Source organism: Salmo salar, chromosome 11 (genome assembly GCF_965601325.2).
Source record: "Salmo salar chromosome 11, fSalSal1, whole genome shotgun sequence".
Taxonomy (NCBI): Eukaryota; Metazoa; Chordata; class Actinopteri; order Salmoniformes; family Salmonidae; genus Salmo; species Salmo salar.
In genome coordinates this window covers 19846124-19870216 of record NC_138301.1, presented here as the reverse complement: position 1 = coordinate 19870216, position 24093 = coordinate 19846124, and the positions used below count along the sequence as shown (strand labels likewise).

The 24093-nt window shown below is 43.0% G+C and overlaps 1 protein-coding gene and 1 pseudogene across 2 annotated transcripts; both read left to right on the top strand.

The window, feature by feature from the left end:
• The first annotated feature begins 2460 nt into the window (after positions 1-2460).
• On the top strand, positions 2461-19876 carry LOC106562096 (beta,beta-carotene 15,15'-dioxygenase-like; annotated as a pseudogene). The gene is made up of 11 exons (XR_014379351.1): positions 2461-2690; positions 14859-14950; positions 15126-15246; positions 15437-15591; positions 15680-15830; positions 17884-18096; positions 18217-18459; positions 18558-18661; positions 18803-18894; positions 18993-19104; positions 19264-19876. The product of XR_014379351.1 is annotated as a beta,beta-carotene 15,15'-dioxygenase-like (transcript).
• Positions 19877-19958: 82 nt separating this feature from the next.
• bola3 (BolA-like protein 3) lies at positions 19959-24093 on the top strand. Its single transcript, NM_001141385.1, is given in 4 exon segments — positions 19959-20098; positions 20320-20446; positions 22923-23011; positions 23294-24093. Coding segments are annotated over 4 exon segments (318 nt in total). The 5' UTR covers positions 19959-20062; the 3' UTR covers positions 23360-24093.

The following is a 24093-nucleotide window of genomic DNA, read 5'->3' as shown; positions in this document are numbered from 1 at the left end:
AACCAATGAAGAGATGGCACGTGGGTACCTGCTTCTATAAACCAATGAGGAGATGGGAGAGGCAGGACTTGCAGCGTGATCTGCGTCAGTAATAGGAATGACTTCTATTTTAGCCCTTGGCATCGCAGACACTCGTTGGCTCGCGCTAGCAGTGTGGGTGCAATAATTGAATAACATGGATTTCAAAATGTATTTTGCGATGCTCGTGCACGCGACGTGTCTGGTCTGGTCAGCATGTAAGGATCGTAAGAAAATCTATACGTAAATTGTTTTGATCGTAAGAAAAGCCATGCGTGAAACGTAAACTTTAAATTAGCTCTGTAAACGTACAAACCATATGTTACGACTATGAACGAACATTTACACGTTCAATTCTTACTTAACATCTCCCTTTATTCTGTTACAGATCTTTTTTATACATTCAAACTTTTGTCAATGTGGCATCTGCAAAGGACATGAACCCAACGTAGCTAGTCAATCAAGCAACTCTAGCCCAGGCGTTAGAGTTGCTTTGCAGCTTACATCTAGAGCTTGTTTTAGAACTGCATTCAATAGTGACGTTACACTAGTCGATGGCATAGTATAGGCTTGGACCTTCAGCAAATGACTTGTGTGAGAATGATAAAAACACAGAAGAGCCTTGTCTATAATAACCGCCTGAGCTGCAAAATAAAAAGCAAATACGATTTAGGCTAGGCCTATTCTGCTATCTAAATATGTCATGCGGTTGTGTGTTATTTAATGATCATATAATTGCACAATTAATTTCTATAACTACGTGGGGCTACTGTGATCATGTAACCTAATGAATCACACTTTTTCTAGTATTTTGGGAGCACGGACTGCTTTATATTAGGCATTTTGACTGTTGTATTAGTGAATTCCACTCTGCATGTACGCTTATTATAGCCATTTGCACTGCACAACTCCATCATCCATATCAATAAATGAGACAAAACGAAATATTAAGTCTTGGCTATAACCTGTCCTGAGCAGAATGGTCATGACTATCTATAGCCTATTCTTATTGCCAAATCGGTTTTCCTATCAGCCACTGCACATGCTTCTTGAACTATTTTGTTTAAAATGTATTTAGAGGCTATATTTGTATTTATTTTACCAGGTAAGTTGACTGAGAACATATTCTCATTTACAGCAACGACCTGGGGAATAGTTACAGTGTAGAGGAGGGGGTTGAACGAGCGAATTGTAAGCTGGGGATGATTAGGTGGCCATGATTGTATGAGGGACAGATTGGGAATTTAGCCAGGACACCGGGGTTAACACCCCTACTCTTATGATAAGTGCCATGGGATCTTTAATGACCTCAGAGAGTCAGGACACCCGTTTAACATCCCATCCGAAAGACGGCACCCTACACAGGGCAGTGTCCCCAATCACTGCCCTGGAGCATTGGTATATTTTTTAGACCAGAGGAAAGAGTGCCTCCTACTGGCCCTCCAACACCACTTCCAGCAGCATCTGGTCTCCCATCCAGGGACTGACCAACCCTGCTTCGCTTCAGAAGCAAGGCAGCAGTGGGGTATGCTGCTGGCTATTTAAAGGTCTGTGAGCTAGAGTCTCCTTTTAAGGGGAGCCCTATAATAAAAACAGTTCTAAAACACAAATAGAGTTCTACAATTATTTTAAATTCATATTAACACCTCATACAGAATATGCTTGGGCAAGATTTTGAGTGATTAAATAAATACCAAAATATTTTGAGTGGCATTGACTCCAGTGGTCATACATAGAATAATAGATGTTTGGTGAATCTATATATTATGTTTCATTATTCTTGGTAGATTCTACTGGTTATGATTGCAAACAGAGCCCAGAGAATGGGATGGTGCAATATTGAATTAGTCATATTTTGATAAGGTGCATGCATGGGGATGTCCACGTCACCCAGAGATATGCCCATGCTGTAGAGACATACCTAGAGGACTGAAACTTCACTGTTGTAGGCATAGTACAGCTAGTGCTATCTAGACTTGCCTCGGCAAACACATATTTTACATTAGCTACCTGTATGTGAAGTAAACTCAACTGAGGACTAATAGAGACTTAATTTGAAAACGTGCAGCATACCTCTTTCAGGTTTCCCTGACTTCCGTTTTTTATACTGCCTTTATGCTTGTTAGTGTAACACTCTTCAAAGGCCGTTTGGTGTACAAACTCTAAAAGGTATTATTGTAGGTCAGAATTGCAACACAAGGTTTGTTCCAGCCAAAAATGTTAGTCGGTAATCGTAACATGGTGTTTGTATGTTCACAGATTCAATTTCACGTTTACTTTCATGTTTCATGCATGGCTTTTCTTATGATCCTAACGATATGTACGTTCAACCTTTTCGCTTGCAACGCCAGGGTTGTGGGTTCGATTCCCACGGGGGAGCAGCATGAAAAAAGTATGAAAATATATACACTCACCACTATAAGTCGCTCCGGATAAGAGCGTCTGCTAAATGACTCAAATGTGACTTGCACTTATACTAGGCTACTACTTGGTAACTCAGAAATGGGAGTGGTTTCCTTTGTCTAATATATAAACGACCCCGTTATTTCGTCTCTCACAACTTCTTCGGAAGGTAACGCGTGAATATTTGTCTTTGATCTCAATAAGGATGGCCTACGACTACGCTAAAAAGATAGAAGAAAGACCTAATCCAGTGAAGGCGGACCTCAAAGGTATGTAACCTGATGAGATGGTTATGAAAACGTTCGATAATTTTCATTATCAACATAACATGGGCATCAACGTTCACAGGTATAACTGGGGCTGTAGCAGTGTATGGTGTAAAGTCAATGGGGAAGCCAAAAAAGTTGCATATTACAATTTAGGAGTTATCATAATTACTTTGTTTTCTCTTATCCTGTTCATATGCCTTGCCACCGTGATATACATATAGGCCTAAGGCCGAGATAAGACACAGCGGCAGAATAAATTGAACCATAACTTTGTTACATCACAACCGGAGAAAACATATGTCTGGTGAAGTCCACAAAGCATATTGCATGTAACAGTTACATGACCTACACAGCATGGTCAATCAAGACAATGTTTCTGAGATTTCCGGACATCTAAACAACTACTGATTTAGAACACATGAGTAACCTCAAGTCCAAAAGAAAACAGGTGCTGCTTCCACTATTGCAGCACCATTACAACTTCACCATGTCAACATCATCAAATCACCCTATGCTTAGTCTAATACAGTGACAACTAAAATATATTTTTGGAACAATTTTTAGTCCAATCAACGTAAGCTAAATATCACGACGCTGTCCATGGAACTGATTTCTTGGTGTGTGCGTAAGTAGAAAATGCATGTTGACTCACCGTACTTGAGAAACGCCAATGCCATCCTCCTCATGTTGCCGAAAGTCTATGACTGTCATACAGTACAAGCTTTTAGTTTTTGTTGTCCTAGGCTACCTGGCTACAATGTTTGCTCGCAAGCATTTCATGGGCAACGATTATCCAGCTAATTAACATTAGCCTACTACATCTACCTACATATTGAACTTCCATCCTCTTAGCCCAGAGGCACAATGTATGACTTTATGGTTGGATCAGAATCGCCTTTTATAATGAAATTGTATTTTTCACATGCTCAGAATACAAGAGGTGTAGACCTTACAGTGAAATGCATACTTACAAGCCATAAGGCATTTCAAAGATGGTACAATAAAAAATAAATAAATACAAACAAGTAGTTTTCTTTGTATTAACTTTTACCAAATCGAATGTATTATATTCTCCTACATTAATTTCACATTTCCACAAACTTCAAAAGTGTTTCCTTTCAAAAGGTATCAAGAATATGCAAAGCCTTGCTTCAGGTCCTGAGCTACAGGCAGTTAGATTTGGGTATGTCATTTTAGGCGAAAATGGATCCTTAAGAGGTTAATGTATTAATCCAGCTCAGGTGCAATTTAGATTTTGGCCACAAGATGGCAGCAGTGCGTGTGCAATGTTTTAAACTGATCCAATGAACCATTGCATTTCTGTTCCAAAATTTGTTTAACTTTTCAAGTTCATAACTGTGCACTCTCCTCAAAAAATAGCATGGTATTCTTTCACTGTAATGGCTACTGTAAATTGGACAGTGCGGTTAGATTAACAAAAAATTGAGCTTTCTGCCAATATCAGGTATGTCTATGTGCTGGGAAATTTTCTTGTTACTTACAACCTCATGCTAATCTCATTAGCCTACGTTAGCTCAACCGTCCTGTGGGTGGGACACCGATCTGTAGAGATCCTTATGAGGAATCCCTAAAAAAAGTAATAGATAAGAATAATTAAAGAGCAGCAGTAAATAACAATAGCAGGCCTATATACAGGGGGTACCAGTACAGAGTCAATGTGCGGGGGGCACCTTTGTTGAGGTAATTATGTACATGTAGGTAGAGTTATTAAAGTGGCTATGCATAGATGATAATAACAGAGAGTAGCAGCAGCGTAGGCGAGTGGGCAATGCAAGTAGTCTGGGTAGCCATTTGATTAGCTGTTCAGGAGTCTTATGGCTTGGGGATAGAAGCTGTTTAGAAGCCTCTTGGACCTAGACTTGGCGCTCCGTTCCCGCTTGCCGTGTGGTAGCAGAGAGAACAGTATGACTAGGGTGGCTGGAGTCTTTGACAATTTTTAGGGCCTTCCTCTGACACCGCCTGGTATAGAGGTCCTGGATGGCAGGAAGCTTGGCCCCAGTGATGTACTGGGCCGTACGTACTACCCTCTGTAGTGCCTTGCGGTCAGAGGCCGAGCAGTTGCCATAGCAGGCAGTGATGCAACCCGTCAGGATGATCTGAGGACCCATGCCAAATCTTTTCAGTCTCTTGAGGGGATATAGGTTTTGTCGCGCCCTCTTCACAACTGTCTTGGTGTGCTTGGACCATGTTAGTTTGTTGTTGATGTGGACGCCAAGGAACTTGAAGCTCTCTACCTGCTCCGCTACAACCCCGGCGATGAGAATGGGGGTGTGCTCGGTCCTCCTTTTCCTGTAGTCCACAATCATCTCCTTTGTCTTGATCACGTTGAGGGAGAGGTTGTTGTCCTGGCACCACACGGTCAGGTCTCTGACCACCTCCCTATAGGCTGTCTTGTTGTTCAGGCCTACCACTGTTGTGTCATCAGCAAACTTAATGATGGTTTTGGAGTCGTGCCTGGCCGTGCAGTCATGGGTGAACAGGGAGTACAGGAGGAGACTGAGCACGCACCCCTGAGGGGCCCTTGTGTAGAGGATCAGTGTGGCGGATGTATTGGCTGAGCGTTTTCCTGTTTGCTTATGGCGGAATACAGCTCATTGAGTGCAGTTTTAGTGCCAGCCTCGGTCTACGGTGGTATGTAGATAGCTATGAAAAATACAGAAACTCTCTAGGTAGATAGTGTGGTCTACAGCTTATTATGAGATACTCTACATCAGGTGAGCAAAACCCAGAGACTTCCTTAAATATCGTGCACCAGCTATTGTTTACAAATATGCATAGGCCCCGCCCTGTGTCTTACCAAAGGCTGCTGTTATGTCCTGCTGATGGAGTGTATAACCCGCCAGCTGTATGTTCTTAATGTCGTCGTTCAGTCACGACTCAGCCCAACCAATCACTGGACCCATATGTTCACTTGGCTACGCATGCCTCTCTCTAATATCAATATGCCTTGTCGATTACTGTCCTGGTTAGTGATTGTCTTATTTCACTGTAGAGCCTCTAGCCCTGCTCAATATGCCTTAACCAACCATGTTGTTCCACCTCCTACATATGCGATGACATCACCTGGTTTAAACGTCTCTAGAGACTATCTCTCTCATCATTACTCAATGCCTAGGTTTACCTCCAATGTACTCACATCCTACCTTACCTTTGTCTGTACACTATGCCTTGAATCTATGCTATCGTGCCCAGAAACCTGCTCCTTTTACTCTCTGTCCCAAACGTGCTAGACGGCCAGTTCGTATAGCCTTTAGCCGTACCCTTATCCTACTTCTCCTCTGGTGATGTGGAGGTTAATCCAGGTCCTGCAGTGCACAGCTCCACTCCCACTCCCCAGGTGCTCTCCACTTCCGGTTTGGAGCGAGCAGTCGCACTACGCTTTGCTCCACAGGTAATATTACACTTCATTACATTACAACGGTTTGATTTGTTTGATCTGAGCAATTTTTCTTAGCTAGCTACATAGCCGTCTTTGTATCAAAGATAATTGTGTAGTTTAGAGTAATTATCGAGGTTAGCTATCTTCGTCCTCCTAACGTAGTCATCACTGCTAGCTAGCTAGTCAACACTGCTAGCTAGCCAACCAGCCAACTTCTACCGACTAGCAGCACTGTAGAAACTATTACATTACAACGGAGCGACTTGATTAGTGTAGTGTTAGTGTTAGTTAGCCAGCTACATAGTTGTCTTTGCATCTAAGATAATTGTGTAGTTTAGAGTAATTATCGAGGCTAGCTAGCCAGCCACGACGCGACGCCAGACTTAGTCAACACACCTAGTCATCATTAACCCACTGCTAGCTAGCCAACCATTACCGACTAGCAGCGCTGTAGATACTAATACATTACAACGGAACGATTTGACTAGTGCAGTGTTAGCTAGCTAGCTACATAGTTGTCTTTGTCATAGCTTGATGATTGTGTAGTTTAGTAATTATCGAGGTTAGCTAGCCAGCTATTTCCGCCCCCCGCGATGCCATTTTTCCAAACCCAGCCAACTATTACCGACGAGCAGCATTGTAGAAACTAAATACATTACAAAGGAACGTCTTGATTAGTGTTATGTTCGCTAGCTACAAAGTTGCTTTTGTATCATGACAAGGTGTAGTACTGAAACTATCGAGGTTACCTAGCCAGCTACACGTTCAAAGTCAACAACGCAGCCACTGCTAGCTAGCCTACTCCACCAGCCAGCAGTACTGTATCATTTTCGTCATTTTAGTCAATAAGATTTTTGCAACGTAAGCTTAACTTTCGGAACATTCGAGACGTGTAGTCCACTTGTCATTCCAATCTCCTTTGCATTAGCGTAGCCTCTTCTGTAGCTTGTCAACTATGTGTCTGTCTATCCCTGTTCTCTCCCCTCTGCACAGGCCATACAAACGCTCCACACCGCGTGGCCGCTGCCACTCTAACCTGGTGGTCCCAGCGCGCACGACCCACGTGGAGTTCCAGATCTCCGACAGCCTCTGGAACTGCCGGTCTGCGGCCAACAAGGCTGAGTTCATCTCAGCCTATGCTACCCACCAGTCCCTAGACTTCCTGGCGCTGACGGAAACATGGATTACCACAGATAACACTGCTACTCCTACTGCTCTCTCTTCGTCTGCCCACGTGTTCTCGCATACCCCTAGAGCATCGAGCCAGCGGGGTGGTGGCACTGGAATCCTCATCTCTCCCAAGTGGACATTCTCTCTTTCTCCCCTGACCCATCTGTCTATCTCCTCATTTGAATTCCATGCTGTCACAGTTACCAGCCCTTTCAAGCTTAACATCCTTATCATTTATCGCCCTCCAGGTTCCCTTGGAGAGTTCATCAATGAGCTTGACGCCTTGATAAGTTCCTTTCCTGAGGATGGCTCACCTCTCACAGTTCTGGATGACTTTAACCTCCCCACGTCTACCTTTGACTCATTCCTCTCTGCCTCCTTCTTTCCACTCCTCTCCTCTTTTGACCTCACCCTCTCACCTTCCCCCCCCTACTCACAAGGCAGGCAATACGCTTGACCTCATCTTTACTAGATGCTGTTCTTCCACTAATCTCATTGCAACTCCCCTCCAAGTCTCTGACCACTACCTTGTATCCTTTTCCCTCTCGCTCTCATCCAACACTTCTCACTCTGCCCCTACTCGGATGGTATTGCGCCGTCCCAACCTTCGCTCTCTCTCTCCCGCTACTCTCTCCTCTTCCATCCTATCATCTCTTCCCTCTGCTCAAACCTGCTCCCTCCCAACCTATCTCCTGATTCTGCCTCGTCAACCCTCCTCTCCTCCCTCTCTGCATCCTTTGATTTTCTCTGTCCCCTATCCTCCAGGCCGGCTCGGTCCTCCCCTCCTGCGCCGTGGATCGACGACTCACTGCGAGCTCACAGAACAGGGCTCCGGGCAGCCGAGTGGAAATGGAGGAAAACTCGCCTCCCTGCGGACCTGGCATCCTTTCACTCCCTCCTCTCTACATTTTCCTCTTCTGCCTCTGCTGCTAAAGCCACTTTCTACCACTCTAAATTCCAAACATCTGCCTCTAACCCTGGGAAGCTCTTTGCCACCTTCTCCTCCCTCCTGAATCCTCCTCCCCCTCCCCCCTCCTCCCTCTCTGCGGATGACTTCGTCAACCATTTTGAAAAGAAGGTCGACGACATCCGATCCTCGTTTGTTAAGTCAAACGACACCGCTGGTCCTGCTCACACTGCCCTACCCTGTGATTTGACCTCTTTCTCCCCTCTCTCTCCAGATGAAATCTCGCGTCTTGTGACGGCCGGCCGCCCAACAACCTGCCCTCTTGACCCTATCCCCTCCTCTCTTTTCCAGACCATTTCCGGAGACCTTCTCCCCTACCTCACCTCGCTCATCAACTCATCCTTGACCGCTGGCTACGTCCCTTCCGTCTTCAAGAGAGCGAGAGTTGCACCCCTTCTGAAAAAACCTACACTCGATCCCTCCGATGTCAACAACTACAGACCAGTATCCCTTGTTTCTTTTCTCTCAAACTCTTGAACGTGCCGTCCTTGGCTAGCTCTCTTGCTCTCTCTCTCAGAATGACCTTCTTGATCCTAATCAGTCAGGTTTCGAGACTGGGCATTCAACTGAGACTGCTCTTCTCTGTGTCACGGAGGCTCTCCGCACTGCTAAAGCTAACTCTCTCTCCTCTGCTCTCATCCTTCTAGACCTATCTGCTGCCTTTGATACTGTGAACCATCAGATCCTCCTCTCCACCCTCTCCGAGCTGGGCATCTCCGGCGCGGCCCACGCTTGGATTGCGTCCTACCTGACAGGTCGCTCCTACCAGGTGGTGTGGCGAGAATCTGTCTCAGCACCACGTGCTCTCACCACTGGTGTCCCCCAGGGCTCTGTTCTAGGCCCTCTCCTATTCTCGCTATACACCAAGTCTCTTGGCTCTGTCATATCCTCACATGGTCTCTCCTATCATTGCTATGCAGACGACACACAATTAATCTTCTCCTTTCCCCCTTCTGACAACCAGGTGGCGAATCGCATGTCTGGCAGACATATCAGTGTGGATGACGGATCACCACCTCAAGCTGAACCTCGGCAAGACGGAGCTGCTCTTCCTCCCGGGGAAGGACTGCCCGTTCCATGATCTCGCCATCACGGTTGACAACTCCCTTGTGTCCTCCTCCCAGAGTGCTAAGAGCCTCGGCGTGACCCTGGACAACACCCTGTCGTTCTCCACTAACATCAAGGCGGTGACCCGATCCTGTAGGTTCATGCTCTACAACATTCGCAGAGTATGACCCTGCCTCACACAGGAAGCGGCGCAGGTCCTAATCCAGGCACTTCTCATCTCCCGCCTGGATTACTGCAACTCGCTGTTGGCTGGGCTCCCTGCCTGTGCCACTAAACCCCTACAACTCATCCAGAACGCCGCAGCCCGTCTGGTGTTCAACCTTCCCAAGTTCTCTCACGTCACCCTGCTCCTCCGCTCTCTCCACTGGCTTCCAGTTGAAGCTCGCATCCGCTACAAGACCATGGTTCTTGCCTACGGAGCTGTGAGGGGAACGGCACCTCCGTACCTTCAGGCTCTGATCAGGCCCTACACCCAAACAAGGGCACTGCGTTCATCCACCTCTGGCCTGCTCGCCTCCCTACCTCTGAGGAAGCACAGTTCCCGCTCAGCCCAGTCAAACTGTTCGCTGCTCTGGCACCGCAATGGTGGAACAAGCTCCCTCACGACGCCAGGACAGCGGAGTCAATCACCACCTTCCGGAGACACCTGAAACCCCACCTCTTTAAGGAATACCTGGGATAGGATAAAGTAATCCTTCTAACCCCCCCCCCCCCCCCTTAAAAGATTTAGATGCACTATTGTAAAGTGGTTGTTCCACTGGATATTATAAGGTGAATGCACCAATTTGTAAGTCGCTCTGGATAAGAGCGTCTGCTAAATGTCTTAAATGTAAATGTACATTTGTTGACTTCTAACTGTAAAAGCCTTGGTTTCATGCATGTTAACATTAGAAGCCTACTCCCTAAGTTTGTTTTACTCACTGCTTTAGCACACTCTTCCAACCTGGATGTCTTAGCCGTGTCTGAATCCTGGCTTAGGAAAACCACCAAAAACCCTGAAATCTTCATCGCTAACTATAACATTTTCTGCTAAGATAGAACTGCCAAAGGGGGCGGTGTTGCAATCTACTGCAAAGATGGCCTGCAGAGTTCTGTATTACTATCCAAGTCTGTACCCAAACAATTCGAGCTTCTACTTCTAAAAATGCAACTTTCCAGAAACAAGTCTCTCACTGTTGCCGCTTGCTATAGACCTCCCTCTGCCCCAGCTGTGCCCTCGATACCATATGTGAATTGATTGCCCCCCATCTATTTTCTGAGCTCGTGCTACTAGGTGACCTAAACTGGGACATGCTTAATTAACACCCCGGCCATCCTACAATCTAAGCTCGATGCCCTCAATCTCACACAAATGATCAATGAACCTACCAGGTACAACCCCAAGCCTGCATCCGTAATGGGTCTGCGACCAAACGACCACCCCTCATCACTGTCAAACGCTCCCTAAAACACTTCTGCGAGCAGGCCTTTCTAATCAACCTGGCCGGGGTATCCTGGGATGACACTGACCTCATCCCGTCAGTAGATGATGCGTGGTTGTTCTTTAAAAGTGCCTTCCTCACCATCTTAAATAAGCATGCCCCACTCAAAAAATGTAGAACTAGGAATAGATATAGTCCTTGGTTCACTCCAGACCTGTCTGCCCTTGACCAGCACAAAACAACCTGTGGTGTTCTGCATTAGCATCGAATAGCCCCCGTGATATGCAACTTTTCAGGGAAGTTAGGAACAAATATACACAGGCAGTTAGAAAAGCTAAGGCTCGCTTTTTCAAACAGAAATTTGCATCCTGTAGTACTAACTAAAAGTTCTGGGACACTAAAGTCCATGGAGAATAAGAGCACCTCCTCCCAGCTGCCCACTGCTCTGAGGCTAGGAAACACTGTTACCACCGATAAATCCACTATAATTGAGAATTTCAATAAGCATTTCTCTACGGCTGGCCATGCTTTCCACCTGGCTACCCCTACCCCGGTCAACTGCCCGGCACCCTCCCCAGCAACCCGCCAAAGCCCCCACCATTTCTCCTTCACCCAAATCCAGATAGCTGATGTTCTGAAAGAGCTGCAAAATCTGGACCCATACAAATCAGCCGGGCTAGACAATCTGGATCCTCTCTTTCTAAAATGATCTGCCGAAATTGTTGCAACCCCTATTACTAGCCTGTTCAACCGCTCTTTCGTATCGTCTGAGATTCCCAAATATTGGAAAGCTGCCGGTCATCCCCCTCTTCAAAGGGGGTGACACTCTAGACCCAAACTGCTGCAGACATATATCTATCCTACCCTGTCTTTCTAAGGTCTTCGAAAGCCAAGTTAACAAACAGATTACCGACCATTTCGAATCTCACCGTACCTTCTCCGCTATGCAATCTGGTTTCCGAGCTGTTCATGGGTGCACCTCAGCCACGCTCAAGGTCCTAAACGACATCATAACCACCATCGATAAGAGACATTACTGTGCAGCCGTATTCATTGACCTGGCCAAGGCTTTCCACTCTGTCAATCACCACATTCTTATTGGCACACTCGACAGCCTTGTTTTTTTTGAGTGGGGCATTCTGTATACTTCTGGCCCCTCTTTGGACACTGTGTTAACTAACCTCCAGACGAGCTTCAATGCCATACAACTCTCCTTCCGTGGCCTCCAACTGCTCTTAAACGCAGGTAAAACTAAATGCATGCTATTCAATCGATCACTGCTCGCCCGTCCAGCATCACTACTCTGGACGGCTCTGACTTAGAATACGTGGACCACTACAAATACCTAGGTGTCTGGTTAGACTGTAAGCTCTCCTTCCAGACTCACATCAAACATCTCCAATCCAAAATTAAGTCTAGAATCAGCTTCCTATATCGCAACAAAGCATCCTTCACTCATGCTGCCAAACACACCCTCGTAAAACTGACCATCCTACCGATCCTCGACTTCGGTGATGTCATTTACAAAATAGCCTCCAACACTCCACTCAACAAACTGGATGCGAGTCTATCACAGTGCCATCCGTTTAGTCACCAAAGCCCACCACCCCCTTGCGACCTGTCCGCTCTCGTTGGTTGGCCCTCGCTTCATACTCGTCGCCAAACCCACTGGCTACAGGTTATCTACAAGTCTCTGCTAGGTAAAGCCCCGCCTTATCTCAACTCACTGGTCACCATAGCAGCACCCACTCGTAGCATGCGCTCCAGCAGGTATATCTCACTGGTCACCCCCAAAGCCAATTCCTCCTTTTGCTGCCTTTCCTTCCAGTTCTCTGCTGCCAATGACTGGAATGAACTGCAAAAATCTCTGAAGCTGGAGACTCATATCTCCCTCACTAGCTTTAAGCACCAGCTGTCAGAGCAGCTCACAGATCACTGCACCTGGACATAGATGGGCTGTTTACAGATGGGCTATCTACCTACCTCATCTCCATACTGTATTTATTTATCTTGCTCTTTTGCACCCCAGTATCTATACTTGCACATTCATCTTCTGCACATCTACCAATCCAGTGTTTAATTGCTATATTGTAATTACTTTGCCACAATGGCCTATTTATTGCCTTAACTTACCTCATTTGCACTCACTGTATATAGACTTTCTCTGGACTGTATGTTTTGTTTATTCCATGTGTAACTCTGTGTTGTATTTGTCGAATTGCTGTGCTTTATCTTGGCCAGGTTGCAGTTGCAAATGAGAACTTGTTCTCAACTAGCCTACCTGGTTAAATAAAAACAAGAGTACCGTTTTTTTTATGTCCCGTTGGTAGGATATACATGCGTTCAGTTCGTCCCAGCGATTGAACGTTAGCTATCAGAACGGAAGGCAAGGGCAGACTAGCCACTCGACGCCTGATCCTCATAAGGCATCCTGATCTCTTTGTGCGAAACCTATGCTTATTTTTCCAGCAAATCATGGGGATCTGGACCTGGTGGGTGTCTGCAGTGTATCCCTCACGTCCGACTCAGAACTCCTTGTCCAATTTGAGGTGAATAATCATTATGTGCAAAACAAGTTAAGAACAACGCGAAGAAAAAAAAATGGCATGGTAGGTTAAGAGCCAATAAGACAGCAGCCCTACCCTCCGGCGCCATCATCATACATCATTGGCCAGTAAGGAGAATTAAGTAAAACCACAAGTCCAAATCTCTGTCCATGGCTAATTTAGGAAAGGGCCAATTTTAGCTAGCCAGACATTGGAGGACAACACAAGGAGAGGCAAGATTTCAACCAAAAAATTCTGTCATTAAAGTTTGGCTTGACATTTTTTTGTGGTGCGCCAGGACCATTCACAGTTGTGCTCACTCAGTTTAGCTCAATGCTGATTGGCTATCGTTTTTATTTTTTATTTTATCAAGAGTCCAAATGCTTGCTGGCTTCCCTTGCAGTCAATTCTACTAGCGGCAACAACATCATCATACTCTTTTTGACCAGACAGCGTCAGATAGTGGGGCTACACATACAGAGTCAGGAGGCACTGTTTTGCTCACTTGGATGCTTTCACCGGTGAGATACATTCAGCCCCTTACTAATTGAAGGGCAATTATGAAACGCAGAGAGATGAAAGATCAATTATTTAGTAGTCTTAATTTTTTTTATTGTTCAATATATATATATATTTTTTTTATAAAAATAGGGGGGGGTGAAAGTTGTTACTTTTGGGGGGGATGTTTAAAAGCAAAGCAGTTTTTCCTCTTTGTTGTTGAGGGGCAATTGGAGTCCGACCGACATCCCCAGGTTTTAATGTCTATGCCGACATCCCACAACTTGCCACAAGCTGACGGTTCATAGCTTTATGCCACGAACCGCATAGGTATAGGCTATTCATGATTTAAATAATGGCCGTGTGAAATGGCTAATGGATGTTGTTGTTTCACAAAACGTTGAACCCAGCTTTGAAAATTGTTTCTCATAGTCAATTAACAATATTCTGAAGGCCTACTCCTCAAACAAAGACCATTTATTTTCTTATTAGTTATTTACATTTCTTTTTGAATACTTAAAAAAAAAAAACATTTAAAGCACACAACAATGTGTGTAGATTTGTTTAAGACTACCAAGAAACACTCTGTGTGACCCTGACTTAGCCCACTGCAACAAAAGTTAAGGGCTGCAGAATGAGCAGTGACGCTCCTTGGTTGTACACTCTGAGTAGAGGGGCCCCCCTTTTACTGCGATAGAATGTACAGGAAATTGTGCAGTATGTCCAATATGAAAAACGTACTGAACATCGTGCAATACGAATGGGCTAATTAACTATGGGATTTAAGTGTTTTCTAAAGTTTATTATAATATTGTTATAAATACTATTATTTGTGCTATAAAGATTAACTTTATTATTTTTCATGTTGTTAAACAAAATTGTAAGTCTGCTAACATTTCCCCATAAAATGTTACAAATTTTGACCATTTGTATTATTCTTCATTGCAGGACTTTTATTTTGAAAGAAAATCACAGAGGACACGGCCTTATTCTTGCTATATCTTACTTATTCTTGCTGGCGGAATAGACACACTATCATAGATCTCCCCCCCCCCCCCCCCCCCACATGCTGTTTTGTAAAACTCTTGTTTTATGTAGGCAACCTTCCAAGCTGGCTGCAAGGCACGTTGCTGCGCAATGGACCAGGTTCGATGGGATGGCCCTGATGCACAGCTTTACATTCAATGATGGTAAGATGAGTGGAAGTGTTTCTCTTTTTTGTGATATAGAAACTCAAACAAGAAGTCCAATTGGCAAGCTTTTGGGCTTTTTGGTACTATTGGCTCCATTGGTTGTGCAAGTAAAAACAATTTCCACATTTAGCAATTCACAATCGAAGTAAATCGATCTGTGTGTTTATTTAAGGTGAGGTAATCTACAGAAGCAGATATTTACATGGATACACATGCAAAGACAACATGGCTGCCAAAATAATTGTTGTCTGAAATGGGGACAATGGCCTACCAGGATCCAGGCAAAAACCATATCTAGGTAGCACATTACAGATGGTTCACTTTGGCACATTAAAAAGGCAAGATGTTGAAATCAATTACCTAGCAATTATGTTCTGGCATGCTGTAGCATAAGCTCAGGCATGATAGTGCATATGAGCTGACTGTTGATGATTTAATTGCATTTGTCCCTATGAATATTCCTGTTGCTGATCAAATGATCTTTCTCCAGGGTGATCACCTTTCTTAACCACATGGTCCCAGACTTCACTGACAACTGTGGCAACAATTTCATTCGATGTGGGAAGGATTATTATGCAACCTCTGAAACCAACTACATCCGCAAAGTAGATCCTGTGACTCTGAAGACTCAGGATAAGGTAACTTAAAGCTATCACTGGCGTTGCTATCTGGATGACCATACGCATGAACACACCTTTTTATAACAAGATGGGCTTATCTCACTAGGTGGACTACCTGAAATACCTTGCTGTGAACCTGGTGACATCCCATCCACATTACGATAAAGACGGAACAGCCTACAACATGGGGACTTCAATAGCGGAGAAGGGAAAGACCAAATACACCTTATTCAAGGTTCCAGACACTACTGCGGGAGGTACACTACCAGTCAAATGTTTGGACACACCTACTCATTCAAGGGTTTTTCTTAATTTTTTTTACTATTTTCTATATTGTAGAATAATAGTGACAACATAAAACTATGAAATAACACATATGAAATCATGTAGTAACCAGGAAAGTGTTTGAAAAAAAAAATCTAAATATATTTGAGATTCTTCAAAGTAGCCACCCTTTGCCTTGATGACAGCTTTGCAAACTCTTGACATTCTCTCAACCAGCTCCATGAGGAATGATTTTCCAATAGTATTGAAGGAGTTCCCACAAATGCTGAGCACTTGTTGGCTGCTTTTCCTTCATTCTGCTGTCCAACTCATCCCAAACCTTCTCAATCGGGTCAAGGTTGGGTGATTGTGGAGGCCAGGTCATCTGATGCAGCACTCCATCACTCTCCTTGGTCAAATATCCCTTACACAGCCTGGAGGTGTGTTTTGGGTCATTGTCCTGTTGAAAAACAAATGATGGGATGGGATGGTGTATCGGTGCAGAATGCTGTGCTAGCCATGCTGGTTAAGTGTGCCTTGAATTCTAAATAAATCACAGACCGTGTCATCAGCAAAGCATCCCCACACCATCACATCCTCCTCCTCCATGCTTCATGGTGGGAACCACACATGCGGAGATCATCCGTTCACCTACTCTGCGTCTTACAAAGACACAGCGGTTGGAACCAAAAATCTCAAATTTGGACTCATCAGACCAAAGGACAGATTTCCACCGGTCTAATGTCCATTGCTTGTGTTTCTTGGCTCAAGAAAGTCTCTTATTTGTGTCCTTTAGTAGTGGTTTCTTTGCAGCAATTTGACCATGAAGGCCTGATTCACACAGTCTCCTCTGAACAGTTGATGTTGAGATGTGTCTGTTACTTGAACTCTGAAGCATTTATTTGGGCTGCAATCTGAGGTGCAGTTAATTCTATTGAAAGTATCCTCTGCAATCGAGGTAACTCTGGGTCTTCCTTTCCTGTGGTGGTCCTCATGAGCCAGTTTCATCATAGCGCTTGATGGTTTTTGCGACTGCACTTGAAGAAACTTTAAAAGTTCTTGACATTTTCCAAATTGTCTGTCCTTCATGTCTTAAAGTAATGATGGACTTGTCATTTCTCTTTGCTTATTTGAGCTGTTCTTGCCATAATAAGGCCTATTTGGAAAAAGACCAAGTCCAATCTTCTGTATACCACCCCTACCTTGTCACAACACAACTGATTGGCTCAAATGCATTAAGAATGAAAGAAATTCCACAAATGAACTTTCAACAAGGCACACCTGTTAATTGAAATGCATTCCAGGTGACTACCTCATGAAGCTGGTTGAGAGAATGCCAAGAGTGTGCAAAGCTGTCAAAGACAAAGGGTGACTACTTTGAAGAATCTCAAATATAAAATATTTAGATTTTAACATTATTTTTTTTGTTTGGTTACTTCATGATTCCATGTGTGTTATTTCATAGTTTTGATGTCTTCACTATTCTACTGTGTTTGTCCAAACTTTTGACTGGTACTGTAGATCTTCAAAAAGATCACATTGTCTGTCTTTTTATGTTTGAGTTAGTTAATTCCTAGTTACAGGGGTATCACCAGTCCCTGTGAGGTTGTTTCTCCCTTGGACTTGATCACTGTCCATACCTCTCGGTTGTCAGGTCTAAAACCGGCACTAATTAAAAGGAAAGAGAAATCTAGCAGAGACTTCAGCTCCCCGGGAGTTAAACTTTAGACCACTGACCTTGTTACCTCTGACCTTGTAAGCTCTGACCTTCACTGGTATCTGATGAAAATGCATGGTCTCATATAGCAGTGGTCAAGACCTTTTTTTTTATATTGGTGAAGTCATGTTTTAACACATTTGAGCAATAACCTTGTATTTTACAAACTTAAACATTTAGCAGAATAATTGACCCATCACCTTTCTGGGGTTTGTCTTACTACTTTACACCATGGATGGAGAAGTATTCTGAGCCTGAAGCAGATCCTTTTCACAAAACATTACAAATAGCAGTAAATGGTTGCAAATTCTCCGTTTTTGTTTCATCAGATAAGGCCAAGGCTTCTCCAGCCTTGAAGAACCTTGAGGTGATCTGCACAGTGCCCTGCCGCTCCCTCCTCAGCCCCAGCTACTACCACAGCTTCGGCATGACTGACAACCTCTTCATTGAGCAGCCATTTAAACTGGACATCCTCAAGATGGCCACAGCATACATGAGGTGTCAACTGGGCTGGTTGTCTGAAGTTTTTCCCTGAGGAAAATGTAAGGGTTATAAGACTCATTTTCTTTGGCAATGAATTTAATGATTCCAATGTAAGTGCAAGTACACCGTTTTTTCCATTGCATGGAAATTACATCCCTTTGTGTTTTCAACTTTGACAGACCCTGACCGACAGAAAGACAGGCAAAGAAGTGGGCATAAAGTACTACACAGAGGCAATGATAGTGTACCATCACGTGAATGCCTTTGAAAAGGATGGTCATGTCATCTTTGATGTCATCGCCTATGAAGATCCCAGCTTGTACAACATGTTCTACATAGATGTGTTAAAAGAACAATCAAAGACCTCAGCATTGTCTGTGCCAAAGTGCAAAAGATTTGCCCTTCCTGTACAGACTGACATGGTAATGGTTTGCAACTGATTACCATCTTAACCTTTAAACATTGCTCTCAACTAATGAGTAGTCAACTGTGTCTATAATGTTGTGAACTGTTTCTGAAGGGAATTGATGTTGGAGATGATATGGTGAAACTCATGCACAACAGCCAGTGCTGTGAAAGAGAAAGGGGGTAAACTACTCTGTCAGCCAGAGGTGCTTTGTGATGGTAAGACCAAAACTTGTATTGCTCAATGTTCTGTTAAATTATTGTGCCATATAGACACTCAAAATGCATACCAGCCCAACATTTTCTTTCACAATATACTTGTGTTGATTTTTGTTGTTCAATCCCAAAATCTATCTACAGGTGTGGAACTACCCAGGATAAATTACGACTTCAACGGCAAGTACAGATTTGTCTACATGACTTGTGTTGCAATGTCAGCAGTGGCAACTAAGGTAAAAGTCCCTGGGATTTTAATTTAGGCCTTTGTGAACATAACTGCATGTGTTGCTTATCTAATATTTTGTTAACTATACTTAACTTTTATAAATAGACCATGAAGTTGGACAATGAGGCAAAGGAGAGGACTGAATGGCGTGAGGAGAACTGCTGGACATCAGAGCCCGTGTTCATTCCAAGACCCAACGGAGAAGGAGAGGATGATGGTGAGATTGCTTTACATGGTCCTTAAATATATGTATAGACTTATGTTTTGATTAGAATGGCCAGACATTCACACTGTATGCTGAATCAACTTATAATTTCAATGAAAGTCTGTCCATCTTGCACCTACAATATTCTAACAAAATGTCTCCTATGTCCAGGTGTGGTCTTGACAACAGTCATCAACTCCAATCCAGGGGAATCTGGCTTCATCTTAGTGCTGGATGCAAAGTCTTTCAAGGAGGTAGCTCGAGCATATGTGAATGCAGAGCTTCACATGGACATGCATGGATACTTCATCCCAAAGGAAAATTAGTCTGACAAAGCAATTATTTACTCAGAGTAGTCTACTACCCTCTACAAATAAATAGACACTATGGGAAACAATAGGGATAGTATTAGACACTCTAAACACCAAAGTGCCTTGTAAATATTGTTGTCTAAACAATGTGCTAGTATTGCTACATTTTGCACAACACATGATGTGAGCAGTTATCTATGGACTAATGCCAGTGTAGTCTGGAGTCTTATCTCAAGGGAAACCATAATGGATATCCTCAATCATCTACCTATCAATATACCATTAAATATTTGTCTGAAAATGTTTGTTTTGCTACCTATTTAATTATGTGATTGGTGTGTTATATATTTATGTATTATTTTTATGTATTTTGTCCTGTATAGGATTGTCAAGGAAAATCCTTATAATACAAATTATTGTACAATTTTTTTTTTTGTTTTAATTAGGCCTAATAAACAATGTGTGAAAAGGGTGATGGTTGTCTCCAGTCCACGAGAGAGCGCCAGTTACAAAGTGAGTATACGTTGCTGTTTGCGGGACTCTGATACCTACGTCATATTGTGGAGACGAACATCAACATTGAAATCGAGGGGCATTACTTTTTAAGAACTTGTGTTGGATTATTGTTAGGTTTATCTTCAGTAAAGGACTTGGTCACGATGCTCTCTATTTCCAGATTTCTTCAAAAAAATCAAGTAAATCAATTTCATTCATTCTAATGCATAACGTTAGACTAGTCAACTTTGAAGGTTGAGTGCGACTATTTTCTGCTCACTTAAGTCAGACAGCAAATGACACTGGCCATTTAACGTTAGATCGCTCACTTAACTAATTAACGTTACATCTTGTAATTCCATATTTATTTATTGTGAGTTAGCAAACGTTCGCTAACTGTCTTTGAAAACATTTGTTTTAGGCTGTTTTGGTTTCTAGACAGTTGCAGAGGACTCGGTCTTCTCAGACCGATGGAGAGACCCGAATTGCACACATTCTCAAAGAGAAGTTTCCATCGGCCACGTCTCTAAAAGTTGTGGACATATCAGGTAAATAGACATATAAACATGGGTGTCAAAAGGGGTCCTGGTCTAGCCCAGCTAGCTAGATCATTATGCATAATCAAATGTGTGTTACTAAGACGCTGAATTTGTTGGTGTCTTGCTGGTATTCAGTGGACGCATTCTCGCGTGGTCATCCTTCCATATTAGGTCTCGTTTACGCGACTAATGGAATGAAATGCGAGAAGCCTGGGCTTCCTAGGATTGTGGATTATTGGCGGTTGGCATCCAATAATAATAGTGCATTGGAGTACCAGATGCACTCATAGGTTCAATAAAATACTTATGGGAAAAACAACCAGCCCAAACTGCATATACTACCATACCAAGCATTATCCCTAACCACAGGCCTGAGTGGGCATTACCTCTCAACAACTTCTGTAGATCCTTTTCAGAAATATCTAGATTATCCAGAAAATGTTCAGCTGCTCTACACAACAATTCCAATTTCATCTGACCAGCTTTCTACTTGTGCAGCACAATTCACAACCATAGCGATGAAGGTCAGAAACCTGGACTTCTCCAAACACAGTTGCTTGGATCCACACATTTCACTGTGAGCAGGCAATGAAGAGAGCCTTGAGCCCTACCTCCTGATTCACCCTTCTCACTGCTTCTGCTTATGTAACACCCTGTCCCACCTGTATCTGTTTCACCTTTACCAGGCACTCTGTAGCCCTGGCCTCATGACTACCTCCACAATTACTATACTTTCTGGGCTCATCCTCCAAATATTTCTCCACTACGTGGAAACCTCCACACCTTGTACATCTAGGTTGCCCTACCCTACACACTGACGTTACATGACCACATTTCTGGCAGCGGAAACACTGCAGAACAGCTGGCACAAATGCTCTAACCGGATAGCTCAATATATCTCAACATTACCAGATCAAAAGTACCTCCAAAGCATAGCAAAACCGACAGGCTCCTCCTTCAATCCATCTCGATTACAGCTAAGCCGCAAGGCCTCACACACACACCAGAAACCTTCCTCTTTAGCTGCTCAACCTCTACACTTAGAGGCACTGCTATCACACCCTTGAGTGGAGCCCTGCTCTGTAAACTAAAGCACATTATTTCTCATTCTCCCAGTCAGACCATGTTCACTGCTCAGTCCCTTTGGGAGGTGGATATGCATCCTATCTGAACAAATAGAGAGGAGTTTATCTTAACATACTTCCCTATCCTACTCTCCACCCACCTTGAGACCTCATGGGTCTGCCAAAACCCCAGATTTACTTTTTCTAAGAACCAAACCCCAATCACCAGAATCCTCATAGACAATCCTCTTATTTCCATTCCCCATATCTGCTTCTTTTCCATTCTTCAAAGGCACAGCAGTCGCCTCATCTTTCTTCTCTGACTCCTCTTCCATTTTTACCTATCTCATCTTAACTCTCTTCACTTCCCTCACTCCATATCACTCCCTCCATGATCACTATTAACCGGAGAAAAAAAGGTTTTCAGCTTCATCTCTTAATTTATTTGCGCGAGGGCTAGTTAAGTCTATGCTCGACTAGTTCTCGGCCTAGGCAGCGGCGTCGTCACGCACCCATTATTTTAGAAGTGTTACGAAGTACGAGAGTATTGAGGGGGGGATGATGCGGAGGGGGAAGTTGGATAAAAACATTTTTTTTCCTGCATTCTAGAGCCATAATCATTATGCCTAATTCTAAGATTTTTCTGGATAGGTTATCTAAGCATACCTCTTTACCTGTTCAATTTTAATGAGGGTGTCATTCTGACTATTGTAAATCACACACATCAATATACTGCAGTAATATGCCTAGGATATTACATACAAATTACAACACAGTACATGGGATCATAACACATATCAATACAAGCACATATCATGGCATCATAATTAATTCACAACTATCATGATATTATCATAAGGTGCCAGATTACATTAAACCAAGTATGTTTCTGCATATCTAAGCATACCTCTTGAGCTGTCTGTATCCTCATGCCTGGTGCTTATTTTTGTTACACTTCTCTCGCTAAAATCTGGGTAAAAGATTGAAAGGAATGTGAATCTTATTCAGTACATTTAGTAATTACTTGCTTTTCTAAAGTCTAGCAAAATTCCCAGCAGACATGCCAGCTAAAATAGTTGGACAAGCTACGCTAGTTATGAGGTTGGGAGACTGGGAACCTATCTAGCAGGCTAGCTAAAGCAAACTTCATAAAATGGCTAGGTGGCTAGTATTACAGAGAAACAACAAAACATATTTGTTATATTTATTCATCAATAAATAATCAATAGGCTACATAGCTTAATCAAATTAATGTATAAATGTACCTCCTGCAAGTTCTGCCTATCACCAGCAGCTAAAATCAAATCAAAAACAGGACAAATCTTAGGGGGCACGTGCCCTTGTTCCCCCTATGGGCTTGACGCCTCTGATTCCTTGGTGCACTCATGAAAATTGTGTGTCATTATGTTTTGTGTTCTCAGGTGGCTGTGGTGCCATGTATGAAGTCCATATAGAATCCAATGAATTTAAAGGGAAAAGAACTGTTCAACAACACCAACTAGTCAACCAGGTAACCTATGGAGATGCATTCTGGAGAGATCAATTAGTTTGCACCATTGTATGGAAGGGTATAGGCTATATAGCTGTCAAAATTGTACATTTGCTTTGGTTGATACTGTTTTGTACCGATCGGATGTGTGGGGGAGAGATAAAGCAACAACAAGTAGTAAAGTATGTCAAGTCTTATATCAAACCTTTCAGGTGAAGTTATTATCCAGTATTGCATTTTATTCCATATGCCACATTTTTGCAAAAACAGCACAGCTGAAAACTGCTATGTTCTCATCCACAGGCTCTCAAGGAGGAGATCCAAGGAATGCATGGACTACGAATATTCACAGATGTTCCTCGAGAGTAGGACCAAGCCCTTTTACAAATTGTAGGTCTATGAACGTACACCCCTCGAACGGAATGTCATATGCTGATTACATTTTCATCTAAGGATGAACAACCCAAAATCTCAGATGAATTGCTAATGTATCTATGACAGTAACAAAGGAAATGGTTTGTCCTGTTACTTCCTGACAGTATTGTCAGAAATAATCTGAAGAATTTATGGTAGGGACATATTTTACAATGTCAATTGTGAAATAAATGTAACTCTAAAACCATCATATTTTTATTTATTTACCATAAACACAATTAAATTATTGAGATTGATGATGAGATTATTCGAATGATGTCTTTACAGAAGACATTGACCTAAAAAGCTATGATGCGCACAAAATAACGCTGTCAGCATTCATTCGTAAATTGCTAAGTCAATTATGCCCCTATGCAATTGAGTTGGCCTATAGTGTTTTTAACCATTGTAAAGATAGGATGCAAATACATTGTAGTGAACAGATGGAAAACCTCATAAAACAACTAGCTATGCAACTATTCTTGTACATTTAATCTGTAATTGAAAATCCTTCCTATGTTTTTGTTTAGTGTAGTAGTAGTAGTTTGTTTGTCATGAGACAAGTTTTCATTCCGTTTCCAGTATTTATGTTGTTATTCCTCCTTGTTAACCATTTAATGTAGAAATAAAAGTTGCTGACAAAGTAGATGGATTTAAATAATAGTATGTGATTAAAAGGACAAAAACAC